General features: G+C 37.6%; 1 protein-coding gene across 4 annotated transcripts in view; it reads right to left on the bottom strand.

The window, feature by feature from the left end:
* The window catches only part of RUNDC3B (RUN domain containing 3B), a 126,503-nt gene that overhangs the window by 13,336 nt on the left and 98,312 nt on the right, over positions 1-14,855 (bottom strand). For 2 of the 4 annotated variants that reach the window (XM_034667382.1, XM_034667389.1), the window contains one exon: positions 5,161-5,307. The exons of the other annotated variants lie outside the window; for them this stretch is intronic. In XM_034667382.1, the coding sequence (XP_034523273.1) occupies positions 5,161-5,307 (147 nt within the window). The remainder of the gene's footprint in view (positions 1-5,160; positions 5,308-14,855) is intronic. 4 annotated transcript variants of the gene reach the window in all.

Below are 14,855 nucleotides of genomic sequence, written 5' to 3'. Positions count from 1 at the left end.
GGGGCACAAAGACATTAGATTTGAACCTGGTAGCCTGGCTCTAATTCTGTCCCCTTAACCTCTATGCTATCTCCTTCTCCATCACAGAAAGAAAAAATTTAGGTTTCTGTTTTATTAAAAACCTTCTTAAAGAACAGCTTGTGGCTTAGACTGACCATGTAAACTATACTGTATTGAATTATATCACTGAAAATTTCACTTGACTTTCATTAAAATTTTATTTCTTTAGCTATGGAAGAAAGCAGGAACATAGGAATTCAGTAAAGGAAGTTATAAATTTCTTTTCCAAATTATTTTTCTGTGCCTAAGAGGTAGAAGGCTTGTTTTTAAACGTTTGGCTTTAAATGAGTTTCTGACACTGATTTTCTCATCATAGGAAACTTGAAAATTAATATTAAATTTTAAAAATTATAGAAATATTTACAAACAAAATACGCAGAAGCAAAAAAGACACAAAATTCATTTGAAAATTATAAGGACTGTGAGCTTGTTGGCACATGTTTATAGAAATCCAGAACTGTCACTAGTTGGGGGGAGGAAAGCCTATAAAAGCTGCCTCTGATGAAAGCAAAAAGAGTTTTCTGCATTACCTACTGAAGTTCCTTTTAGATATCACATTTCCAAATGGACAGTGTGGAAACTATCTACACCCTTTAATTTGTTACATTTAGTGAACAATCTTGCAGTTTACAGGCTTCCCTTAACCAAATGCCAATAAACACAGAAATAGAACTTGGTAGGCAATGATTTCTGAAGCAATAATAAAAAGTCCAAGCCAAAATGAGGCCCCTTATTCAAAAGATATTCATGACAGTACCATGTAATATCTTCCTTGCATAAAGGTGATTACATACCCACCACCTGGGAGGAATTTAGTTTAGCTGTTTGCAACAATGACCAGGAATGCGTTTTCCACATTCTTACCTGATTGCCAATACAGCTGGTAGCTCCCTCTGACAAGCATATTATCCTGGAGTAATCTGTCTATGGGAGTTCTGTCTTTAAAAGGTCACCACTAAGTCCTATTTTAGAATTCTAGACTCCTTAACATCATATTGTAAGATTCAAACGTAACTCACATGCACATCGAACCAATCAACAGTCTATTTCCCGGAGCGGATTTTTTAAAAAATAGCAAGTATTAAGTATTAAGTACAATTACTTAATCAAAGTAAGAACCCCAGAGAGCAAGATAGGAATCATGTCAAGTGTCATAAGCGTCTGGGACATAATAAAACTCACTATATTCACTATTGAATTATTTAGTATTTTAAATCACTCAAATACAAGCTACTATACAAAGAAACTAGATACCAAATAAAGGCAAATTAAAAGAAATGGAGCAATAGGCCTGAATTCACTTATTAGTAAATTTTCTACAATCTTACACTTTATATCAATAATCAGAAGTCATGATGTGGATAATCTACATCACTTATTTGCCCAATAGATGTACTGAAGTCAATAATAATTTACATTGTCTGGCAGTCATTGGGCAAGAAAGAGTGTTAGGCTCAAAGGAGACGTTATCCACATGAAGAAAAAAAAAACATGGATAGGTACACTGTAGACACAGAGGCACATGAACGTTCCTGGAGCCAGAGATGCACTGTTCTTTTTATTCTTGGTCTGATTTTCATAGAAATGGGTTTGAGGAACAAAATAAGCATTTCTTTTATCAGAATATCTTTATACTCAATTTACTAAAATTAATGGAAGGATGCCAGGGAGCCTGAAAGGGAAGACCATATGTGAGTCAGGTCAACACAAACCTCACAAACAGCGAAAGATTTCTGCAGCCCCAGTGCTTCAGGGAGTTCTACTCCAAAAATACTGGAAAAATGCACATGGGAAAGAGAAGCGATAAGACCTCTGAAATAATTATATCTCCTCATAAGCCATCAAAAAAAAAAATAGCTCACATAGATCATGAAAGGCATATAAAAGCTCATAATTCTCAAAAATTTTATGAATGATAGCCAGATGAATAACAATGATAAATTCAGAGGACTGAAAAAGCTTAAGTAGAAAATAAAAATATGATGACAATAAATCTGATCTTTTAGGATGGAAATGAGTGGGTTAGGCAATAATCTAACAAGATTATATAACATATCATCTAGTAAGGGACATGTGGCCTAGAGTTTACATATAAAACACACTAAAATGGAACTTATTGGAAACAAAATTAACCAATTGCCCAATGTGTGTGTTTTATATACTTATTTATTGTTGAGTTTTTACAGTCAGCCTGTAAAGCTTTAAAAAATTTTAACATGATATTCCTATGTTTGAAATAAAGGAAAAGATAGAAGATCCAGCATAATTAATTAGACCTTGCCAGGTCTAAATAATCAAGAAAAAACTGAAAATGATATTTTTAAAGTTTTTTAAACAGTACAGTAAGTGAGAATAAATATAAGATCTTCCACTGTGAAAAGCATTCTTCTATGAGTAGGTGACAACATAGCAAAGTTACCCAATCACTCATTTTAAGAAACATCAGCTACACCAAGAAATTCATTAAATCAAACAGCACATTATCATTCTTTCCAAAGCTAACTCAACAGAGCTCCTAGAGAAACACAGACATCCCATACTCTTAGTTGGAAATTATAATATAATGACGAATTCGAGGGTCAGTTTCTTTCTCCACATTTTCAAGAGCACTAATGTTCCTTATTGAGAGATTTTAGCCACCTCTTCCATAATTTGTAGGTGCTTGATAAATGTTTGTTAAACGTACTGAAGATGCTGGTCAAATTAAGAGGAATCAGTGATGAAGTTAGTTTAACAGCTTTGGCTTAATATTACAGATTTGAGGGGAGCAAAAACTAGATCCTGAGAAAAGCTATGATTTGTTTCAAACATTATTTATAGAGCACTACTCTATTCTGGAAATCCAAAGTCTCAATTTTTACATTAAAAAGTTGGGATGACTTTTTCAGAACAACTGGAGATCTGCTGGTCATTTTACTTTTACATAAGTTTTACAAACTCTCTAACAAAGTAGAGCTGAAGACGGAGGGAGGGTGTCTATTCTCCAAATATGGAAGATACAAGGTTATATTAGAACATAAAAAGAGATTATATACAATATAAATAAAGATTCCCTGAGAGGCAGTAGGTGCCACGCAATTTATTACTGAATAGGCATTACCCCCAGTATTATATGTGCAGAAGGTAAGAGGTGTTGCTTAGTGTTGTTACACAGCAAATAGGGTAGCAGAGATTACTTTCAAGTCCTGACCCTAAACTCTGGGTCCAGTGATGTCCATACTACACCCTAGCTGCATCCATTTTGTTCAGGAATACAGCCGTTCGGCAACAGGGCCATCTAAAAGCAGCACCAACATCGATGTAAGGCCAGATGAAAGCGTGTTGCTGCGTAGCTGAGTCAAAGAGTATGAAGTCTGGATCCATGCTAAATAGACCAACAGACACTTTCACTACGTTCTTTTCTGATATTGCAATTACTTTTGCTGCTGCTATAATATTTTATAAAAGCCACTCATTATTACCACATGCGAAGGTCAACTAGAAATAACTCTTCCACTGAGACTCAATGGTTCCTCAACAGGCAGCTCTACAGGCAGGGCTACATATAGGTCTTTGGTCTAAAATATTTTACCTCCTACTATCTAAAGTGACAACGTGGATATTGCAATAAAAAGCATACTATTAGTCTTTTAACTTGTCAGGAGTTAATGTTATAATATTTTTGCAGTTATAAAAGCAGGAGCATCTCATGTGTTATAGAGACATAAGTGGACCAAAGACTACAATAGATTCCATTTTTCAATCATAAATCAGAAATATGAATAAACTAATATTTTTATTACTTATATGTCATAGGAAAATAAAATTACAGACGAAAATAAGAAGATATACTCTAGTTATTTATAACTTTCAGAGGGCGTATAAGGGAACTAGACACAATCCATGAAAGACTCAGTTAACACCTTGAATCATACTAAGCAGCACAGTTTAGTAGATGCTGAAGAGAGTTCTACTGAATTATTCTGTAAACAGTCTGCTCACTTTTCCCTCCCTATCTCTAGCAATCAGTGAAACAGACAAAAAAAGTATTTTTTAGCAACAGAAGGTCAAACTTATTTTGAGTACTCTCTTTGATAAATGAAAAAAATTACACAGTAAAGCAGGTAGAAATTATGTCTATGCTAACACAAACCCTGTAGAAATATCTGGCTACTAACTACCTAGTGAAAAGCTTAGTAAGAAGCACAGATGGAAGTGAGTCGCTCTACCAGTGAAGTTTAAAAATAAGGGCTCTAAAGGAACAGTGGAGAAGAAATTTAAAAAAAGAGAAGGAGGGAAGAAGGGAGGGGAGAAGGGAGGAAGAGAAGAAAGGGTGGAGGGAGGAAAGGGAGAGAACAGAAGGGGATGGAGGGACAGAGGGAAATAATGAGAAAACGAGCTGAAGATAGGAAAATAAAGATACTGAAAAAGCTATCAAGATGGGAAGAGTGGCTAAAAGGCAAAAGAAGGTAATACAATTTATAAGTTTCAAAATAAGGATACTCCAAAGGAATATAGCCTAAGATTTTGCAGCTCTCTCAACATTTTGACACTATGACTTAATGAAATAGTCCTAAACAGCGGGACAAAGAAATACAAAAAGAATCTTATGGCTCATAGGTGGGGTGATTATCTCTTCTATAACCTCCAAAAATTAGATTTACTGAAAATAAATCAAACTGCCTCAGACCCACCAAGAACAAGTATCTTTTCATTCTTTCATGAGATGGAATTTTGTGTTTTCTAACTAGCAGGAAAATTAATCCTAAGACAAATACAAATACCAAAGCTAAAATTAAAAAATAGATGGCTCATTAAGTACGAGCTCATAGACTTAACTGAAGGACTGGCTGAAGACTTAAGGGAGAAGCAGGGAGCTGGTACAATACTGCTACTGCGTAAGAACTTCTTATTTTACTTCCCCAGGGTGCCTTGGCTTCAAAATGTTAACATATTCACTGCCTTAATCTGACTTTAACAAGCCAAAGTAGTCTTAAATTATTTTTCCCTAAGGTAATAATGAATTCAGAAAGGAGAATAAGTGAGAAACCAAAGTGGATAACCATACGTTTTGGTACAACTAAATTTGTAATTAGTTGGAAAAAAAAGTATTACACTTACTCATACCACTGTTTATTGTGTTTTCGGTAAAGCAACGTATCCAAGGCAACAGCATTGACATCCAGAGCTCCTGGGGAAGGCCACTGGTTGGTGAGGTGGGCAGTTAACTCTTGTCTTGATCTTAAATCATTATTCTTTAGCACAGTCCTGTGAATATTAAGATGGTGAGTGCTTTTGTCTTCACTGTTCTGCAATGGCAGAGGAACCTAATGGTATCAATCTGGCCCCCAAAATTCATCTTTTTAAGATGGTATGTTAACAGATTGTCAACAGAGTTATAGGAAAGCTAGCTGGGACTATTCATGTCTCCTACAACATGTGTTTTTCATTCTTTCTCTAAAGGCTAAATCACTAACGTGTGAAATTCAGACTTCCTAACTTTTCCACAAAGATATTACTAAAGGACTAAAGCTGCATTTTACACCTTACCTAAAAAATTATAGTATCTTAAAGTCATAGATTATCAGATTCCAGTTAAAATAAGAAAAGATTCCAGGTATATAATTTTGAACATCAAAATTCACACTCAATTTAAGTCAGTAAACAAAAAACAATTAAAATGAATAAAAAATAAAACTAAATGCAGAAAAATACAAAATAAAAAATCCATAAGGTTTCTGTAATTTTTTGTTAGAAGTGACTACCAATAAATCTTTATGAAAATTATTAAATCAATGATAACTGCACTGAACAATATAACCCACTGGAAATATTTCAACTACAGAATGAAACCATTGCAACAGCTCACGGTTCACTCTCGTTTTTGTAGAACCACTACTCATTAATAACAACTTGCAAAAAAGCTAACTTTTGGCCAAAATATAAACCTCACAAACCAATTAATCACTGTCACAAGACTAAGTCAACATTTGAACTGGTCGTTAAAGATAATTTAAAAGCATAATTCTGTTCGCAAAGGTCCTATTCTACCTCTAAAAGGCTTCAAAATACCACGTAGGCAAACTGCCTTGTCTCATGGAAGTCCATGACTTTGGCATAGCAAAGTCTGAGCCATCAGCTCAGAAGCAGGGAAGTAATATGTGCCTGCCACTAACTGTCAGAAACAATCGTCCTGTTGTGGTGGCAGTCAGTGGTGTGCCGGCAAGACCATCCTGCACCAAAGAAAATGAACCCGCACAACACCTCTAGCTGTAAACCATGATTCAAATGGAAAAACCCCATTTATATGTCTCTACCAGCCTACCTACAAATATTTCTGATTTTACACGGTATCTGGATACGTTTAAAAATATTTGCTCCATCTATGTCCACAAAGAAACATTATTTGATGTAAATACTAGATTCTCAGAATGGAATACTAAAAAAGTGAAACAGGCCCAAATCTGTGAGAAGTTATCACAGTAAGATATACTCGTAGGCTACCTGTAACAATTTCATTTCACTGGAAAAAGGATGAAAATTTTAAAAAGGACTTTTTAAGTACTTTAACATGGGTTTTTATGAAAACAGTAAAGATTTTACAAAAACTTCAAGACTGCCAGAAAAATCATGTTAAGCAGAAATGGGGAATACTGGCCAGAGAATCTATTAAAACAAGCCACCATTATTTTGGCTTCTCTTATTAGACTTTTCTCTTTCACATATTCACTCTCTCTAGGGTCTCCAGTGAATGTCACTGGAAAACTCAACTTTGATGTCATCACTGGTTTACAGGAAATATTCAGAGCAGAATGCAAGAAAGGCAAATGTGTACCTGTGAGGAAATGATGTTGGGAAAATTCAGTTAATGTAAGTAATTGAACAACCTCCGATTTAGAATATATTCTTTCTGGAAAGTGGAAAGTTTTACACTGCATAAAATGAAAAAAGGAACGGAGTTTCATAAAAGTTTTTACACATTACTTATCCATGGAAAATTTTTGCCTAATGACAACTTATCATATTGTCTTTAGACTTCTGTGTTTAGAAATCCCAATGACATCGTTTTCTATGCGCAGCTGCCCAGTCCTTTGAAACAGGAGAGAAAGATTGCAGGGTACTGGATAGGTTTAGCTTTCATCCATGCTGCATCTGCTTTCCACCTTCTGTGACAAATGTGGAGACAGACAATGCTGGCTCTTGCCTTGCCACTAGGAAAAGGAAAGTTTTCTGGAGAACCCTTGTGTAAGGCCCTTTCTCTCACTACTCAAGTACACTAAGGGGCAGGCAAGTAGATTAAAGCACGTTGAAAACCCCACCCCTGAATTCTGAATCTTGACTCTGCCTATTTGGATAATGAAGAGACAAAGCAGTTTATTCATTGTAGCAGTGGGCCCTGACCAAAATGTACCAGCAAAGAGACAGACCTGAAGTTCCCACTTGCTAACCCTCAAAGTAGCTCAGCCTACCTCTCTCCAAGCCTACTTTCCCAGTCTTTCTTTCCATTCCTGTTGTTGCTATCAATCTAATGAATTCCATTTATGCTTAAGAGTTCACTGTGCTTTCTTACAATCAAAGAGTCCTATTACTCACTGAGAACAAGCAAAACATACCTAGTTAACTTCAAGACCTACACAAAGGTAATCTAAATGAGGTTAATATGAAAAATGAGGATATCTTCCCATTGGCCTAGCTTAAAAATTGGTTCATCTTAAATTATTCAACAATTACTGTTATTTCCTAGTGTGAAATCAGTGGCACTTTAAGGTAAAATTATGTGATATTTAGCATTTAAGTTTAATTAAAACTCTAGCCAATGTTAACACTAATAAGCTAATCTAAAAATTAAATCATTCTATATGAGATAGATTCTACTTGTCACTTCTATTTATGATACAAGTCTCTCGTTAACAACTGAGCATCTCTCATTAAGGTAATAAATCTACAGAAAGATACAATAAAGGAAAATTATTTATTACAAAAGTAGCAGTAACATATTTATCACAGCTAATTTTAAGAACTGTCCTGTGGTATCTACCCTTAAATTGCTAGATAGATAATTTCTCTTCAGATTTTCAATAGTAATTACACAAGAAGTTGGCCACATAAATTCTAATTCAATCCCCCCACGGCTTTACTGAGGTATAATTAACAATTAAAAACCGTATACATCTAGGGGGTGCCTGGGTGGCTCAGTCGTCGGGCGTCTGCCTTCGGCTCAGGGCGTGATCCTGGGGTGTCGGGATCGAGCCCCACATCAGGCTCCTCTGCTGGGAGCCTGCTTCTTCCTCTCCCACTCCCCCTGCTTTGTTCCCTCTCTCGATGGCTGTCTCTCTGTCAAATAAATAAAATCTTAAAAAAAAAAAAAAACGTATACATCTAAAGTGTACAACTTGATGATTTGATAGACATAGACAACATAATCACATTCAAGCTAGTTAACATATCCATCACTGCACAGTTACTTCTTATAAGATGCACCCTCTTAGAACACTTCAAGTCTACAATACAGCCATGTTGCTATACATTAGATCTCCATAACTTATCCATCTTGCATAACTGAAACTTTGTACTTTTTGACCAACATCTCACTTCCCCCTCTCTCTAGGCCCAAACTGGTACAACCATTCTACTCTCTGCTTCTATGAATTTGACCATTTTAGATTCCACATATAAGTGAGATCGTGTACTGTTTTTCTGCATCTGGTTTATTTCACTTAGCAAATTTTCCTCAAGTTTCATCCACATAGTTTCAAATGGCAGGATTTCCTTCTTTTTTAAGGTGGAATATTACTCTACTGTGTGCATGTGTGGGCCTTCATGTATCACATTATCCATTCATCCATCCATCCATGAGGTTGCTTCCACCTCTTGGCTATTGTAAATAATACTGAAATCAACGTAAAGAGTGCAGGTATCTTTTGGAGATTCTGAGTTTATTTCCTTTGGATAAATACCTAGAAGTGGGATTGCTTGAACATAAGATAGTTCTATTTTTAATATTTTGAGGAACCTCCTTACTGTTTTCCAAAGTGGCTGTATCGATCTACAGTGCTACCAAAAGTGCATGAGTGTTCCCTTCTTTCCACATCCTCAGCAACAGTTGTCATCTACCATCTATTTGGTAATAGGCATTCTAAGTGCAAAGATATTTCACTGTGACTGTGATTTGCATTTCCCTGACGATTAGTGAAGTTGAGCATCTTTTCATTAGTCTTGGTCATTTCTATGTCTTCTCTGGAGAAATGTCAAGTCCTTTGCCCATTTTTAAATGAGTTAGTTTTTTGTTATTGAGTTGTGTGAGTTCCTTATATATTTTGAATATTAACTCCTTATCAGACAGATGTTACAAATATTTTCTTCCATTCTGTAGGTTGTCATTTTACTCTATTGAATGTTTGCTGTGCAGAATCTTTTTAGTTTGATTCAATTCATTTTTCTATTTTTGCTTTTATTGTCTATGATATTGGTATCATAGCCAAAAATATCATTGCCCATAGTAATGGTTATTTCCATGTTTTCTTCTAGTGGTTTTCTAGTTTCAGGTCTTAGACTTAAATCTTCAATCTATTTTGAATTGATTTTTGTAAATGGTAAGAAAGGAGTCTAATCTCATTCTTATGTATGTGGATATTCAGTTTTCCCAACACCATTTATCAAAGAGACTCTCCTATTCCGATTGTGTGTTCTTGGTAACCTTGTCAAAGTTATCAGTTGACTTGTAGATGTGTGGATTTACTTGGGGGACCACTATTCCGTTCCAATGGTCTTTATGTCTGTTTCAGTGCCAGTACCATACTGTTTCGATTATTATAAATCTAAAATATATTTTGGAATCAAGAAACGTGATGTCTTCAGCTTTATTCTTCTTTCTAAAAACTGCTTTGGCTATGTGGTGTTTAAAATATGAATTTTAGGAATCAGCCTGAGATGCAGGAAGATACATCTGGATCTCTACAAATGAACATCTCCAGTGTTGAGTGTTGAGGTACGAAGCGGGGAGCTGTGAAACCGCACACAGATATTGGAAGATAAACGGAAGGGGGACGAAGCCGCCGCATTCTGGCACCAGGAAGCAGTAGCCACCTGCACGGGGGAGCAGGTGGACTTGCGGACCAGCACCCACAAGAGAGCAGACTGAGACCGTGAGCCAGGGAATGTGCGTGACCAGACTGAAACAGAGCTCCAGTGTGCTCACTGGAACTAGACTGAGACTGGGAGCTCTGGAGCACGCGGGGGCGGCTGGAGGCTGGCAGCTGGCGGTGCCAAAGGACAGAGACGTGCCAGCCCTGGAAGTGAGGCCTGGGACGCCGGGTGTGGTGCAAACATCCAGGGACACTGCAGGGTTGAGCAGCACCAACAGAAACAGAGTTGAAGGGGCCAGAACATCAATGGAAAACAGTCTGCAATCCCTCTGTTCTGAGACAAAGGCTGAGACTTGGCAACTGCTGCTCTGACTCTCAGAAGAGGCACAGCAAACTGCCAGGGAAAGCTGCCAGAGAACAAAAGCCTGGAAACAGCAGCTCACAGGGTGCCCATCCCCATCCCCCCTCCCAGGGGACACGGAGACTCTACCCAAACAGGGTTGGCCTGAGTATCGGCGCAGCAGGCCCCTCACCCAGAAGGCAGGCTGAAAAATCAAAAAGCCCACATCCCTAAGGTCCCTATAAAACAAGTGCGCACTGCCTGGGTCCTGGTCAATAATTTGGGCTCTGGACAACCCTGCAACCTCTCCTCATTGGAATGACAAGAAGGAGAAATCCCCCACAGCAAAGAAAAGACAATGAGTCCGTGGCCTCTGCCACAGAACTAATGGATGTGGATATAACCAAATTATCAGAAATGGAATTCAGAGTAACAACGGTCAAGATGATGTGTAGACTTGAAAAAAGTATTAACGAAATGTTAATGAGAATATAGAATGTCTAAGGGCAGAAATGAGAGCGAATCTGGCAGAAATTAAAAATTCTATGAACCAAATGCAGTCAAAACTAGAGGCTCTGACAACCAGGGTGAATGAGGCAGAAGAACAAATCAGCGAATTGGAGGATGGGTTAGTAGAAGAGAAAGCTAAAATAGAATCTTGGCTCAAAAAAATCCAATCTCAAGAATGTAGGTTACGGGAGATTACTGACTCAATGAAACGTTCCAATGTAGGAATCATCGGCATCCCTGAAGGGGTGAAGAAAAACAGAGGTCAAGAAGAGATATTTGAACAAATTGTAGCTGAAATCTTCCCCAATCTAGCAAAGGAAACAAGCATTCATGCCCAAGAGGCAGAGAGGACCCCTCCCAAGCTCAACCACGACAAACCTATGCCACGTCACGTCATAGTGCAATTCATAAATATTAGATCCAAGAATACAGTATTGAAAGCGGCCAGGGCAAAGACATTTCTCACGTACCAAGGCAAAGTTATCAGAATTACGTCAGACCTGTCTACACAGACCTGGGATGAGAGAAAGGGTTGGGGGGGCATTTTTAAAGCTCTTTCAGAGAGAAACATGCAGCCAAGGATCCTTTATCCAGCAAGGCTGTCATTCAGAACTGATGGAGAGATAAAGACCTTCCAGAATCGCCAGTCATTGACCAATTTCATAACCATGAAACCAGCCCTACAGGAGATATTAAGGGGGGTTCTATAAAAGTAAAAAGGCCCCAAGAGTGATACAGAACAGAAAGTCACAATCTATAGAAACAAAGACTTTACTGGCAACATGGCATCATTAAAATCATATCTGTCAATAATCTCTATCAATCTAAATGGCTTAAACTCTCCCATAAAACGCCACAGGGTTGCAGATTGGATAAAAAGACATGACCCATCCATTTGCTGTCTACAAGAGACTCATTTTGAACCCAAAGATGCATTCAGACTTAGAGTAAGGGGATGGAGTACCATCTTCCACGCAAATGGACCTCAAAAGAAAGCTGGAGTAGCAATTCTCATATCAGATAGACTGGATTTTAAACTAGAGGCCATAGAGAGAGATACAGAAGGGCACTATATTATTCTTAAAGGAAGTATTCAACAAGTGGATATGACAATTATTAATATATATGCCCCCAACAGGGGAGCAGCAAGATACACAAGCCAACTCTTAACCAAAATAAAGAGACATATAGATAAGAACACAGTAATAGTAGGGGACCTCAACACCCCACTATCAGAAATAGACAGAACACCCTGGCAAAAACTAAGCAAAGAATCAAAGGCTTTGAATGCCATACTCGACGAGTTGGACCTCATAGATATATATAGAACACTACACCCCAGAACCAAAGAATACTCATTCTATTCAAATGCCCATGGAACATTCTCAAGAATAGATCATGCTCTGGGACACAAAACAGGTCTCAGCCAATACCAAAAGATTGAAATTATCCCCTGCATATTCTCAGACCACAACGCTCTGAAATTGGAACTCAACCACAAGGAAAAACCTGGAAGAAACTCAAACACTTGGAGGCTAAGAACCATCCTGCTCAAGAATGACTCGATAAACCAGGAAATCAAAAAACAAATTAAACAATTTATGGAGACCAACGAGAATGAATACACAACGGTCCAAAACCTATGGGATACTGCAAAGGCAGTCCTAAGGGGGAAATACATAGCCATCCAAGCCTCACTCAAAAGAATAGAAAAATCTAAAATGCAGTTTCTATATTCTCACCTCAAGAAACTGGAACAGCAACAGAGGGACAGGCCTAACCCACTGACAAGGAAGGAGTTGACCAAGATTAGAGCAGAAATCAATGAATTAGAAACCAGAAGCACAGTAGAGCAGATCAACAGGACTAGAAGCTGGTTCTTTGAGAGAATCCATAAAATTGATAGACCACTGGCAAAACTTGTCCAAAAACAAAGAGAAAGGACTGAGATTATTAAAATTATGACTGAAAAGGGAGAGGTCACGACCAGCACCATTGAAATTGCAAGGATTATTAGAAACTTTTATCAACAGCTATATGCCAAAAAACTAAACAATCTGGAAGAGATGGAGGCCTTCCTGGAAACCTATAAACTACCAAGACTGAAACAGGAAGAAATAGATTTCTTAAATAGGCCAATTAACTATGAAGAAATTGAGTCAGTGATAAACAACCTTCCAAATAATAAAACTCCAGGCCCAGACGGTTTTCCTGGGGAATTCTACCAAACATTCAAAGAAGAAATAATACCTATTCTCCTAAAGCTATTTCAAAAAATAGAAACAGAAGGAAAGCTACCAAACTCATTCTATGAGGCTAATATTACCTTGATCCCCAAACCAGGCAAAGACCCCCTCAAAAAGGAGAATTACAGACCGATTTCTCTAATGAATATGGATGCCAAAATCCTCAACAAGATCCTTGCTAATAGAATCCAACAGTACATTAAAAGGATTATCCATCATGACCAAGTGGGATTCATACCTGGGATGCAAGCATGGTTCAACACTCGCAAATCAATCAATGTGATACATCATATCAACAAGAAAAGACTCAAGAACCATATGATCCTCTCAATTGATGCAGAAAAAGCATTTGACAAAATACAGCATCCTTTCCTGATTAAAACCCTTCAGAGTGTAGGAATAGAGGGTACATTTCTCAATCTCATAAAAGCCATCTATGAAAAGCCTACTGCAAGCATTATTCTCAATGGGGAAAAGCTGGAAGCCTTTCCCTTAAGATCAGGAACACGACAAGGATGCCCACTCTCGCCACTATTATTCAACATAGTACTAGAAGTCCTTGCAACAGCAATCAGAAGACAAAAAGGGATCAAAGGTATCCAAATCGGCAAAGAAGAAGTCAAACTGTCTCTCTTTGCAGATGACATGATACTCTATATGGAAAACCCAAAGGAATCCACTCCCAAACTATTAGAAGTTATAGAACAATTCAGTAAGGTGGCAGGATACAAAATCAATGCCCAGAAATCAGTTGCATTTCTATACACGAATAACGAGACTGAAGAAAGAGAAATTAGGGAATCCATCCCATTTACAATAACACCAAAAACCATACGTTACCTTGGAATTAACTTAACCAGAGACGTAAAGGACCTATATCCTAGAAACTATAGATCACTTTTGAAAGATATTGAGGAAGACATAAAAAGATGGAAAAATATTCCATGCTCATGGATTGGAAGAATTAACATAGTTAAAATGTCCATACTACCCAGAGCAATCTACACTTTCAATGCTATCCCGATCAAAATACCGAGGACATTTTTCAAAGAACTGGAACAAATAGTCCTTAAATTTGTATGGAACCAGAAAAGGCCCCGAATCTCCAAGGAACTGTTGAAAAGGAAAAACAAAGCTGGGGGCATCACAATGCCGGATTTCGAGCTGTACTACAAAGCTGTGATCACAAAGACAGCATGGTACTGGCACAAAAACAGACACATCGACCAATGGAACAGAATAGAGAACCCAGAAATGGACCCTCGGCTCTTTGGGCAACTAATCTTTGATAAAGCAGGAAAAAACATCCGGTGGAAAAAAGACAGTCTCTTCAATAAATGGTGCTGGGAAAATTGGACAGCTACATGCAAAAGAATGAAACTTGACCACTCTCTCACACCATACACAAAAATAAACTCCAAATGGATGAAAGACCTCAATGTGAGACAGGAATCCATCAAAATTCTAGAGGAGAACATAGGCAACAACTTCTATGACATCGGCCAGAGCAACCTTTTTCACGACACATCGCCAAAGGCAAGAGAAATAAAAGATAAAATGAACTTATGGGACTTTATCAGGATAAAGAGCTTCTGCACAGCCAAGGAAACAGTCAAAAAAACTAAGAGACAGCCC

The sequence above is a fragment of the Ailuropoda melanoleuca genome, chromosome 1, assembly GCF_002007445.2.
Source record: "Ailuropoda melanoleuca isolate Jingjing chromosome 1, ASM200744v2, whole genome shotgun sequence".
Classification (NCBI taxonomy): domain Eukaryota; kingdom Metazoa; phylum Chordata; class Mammalia; order Carnivora; family Ursidae; genus Ailuropoda; species Ailuropoda melanoleuca.
This window is presented reverse-complemented; position numbering and strand designations above follow the sequence as displayed.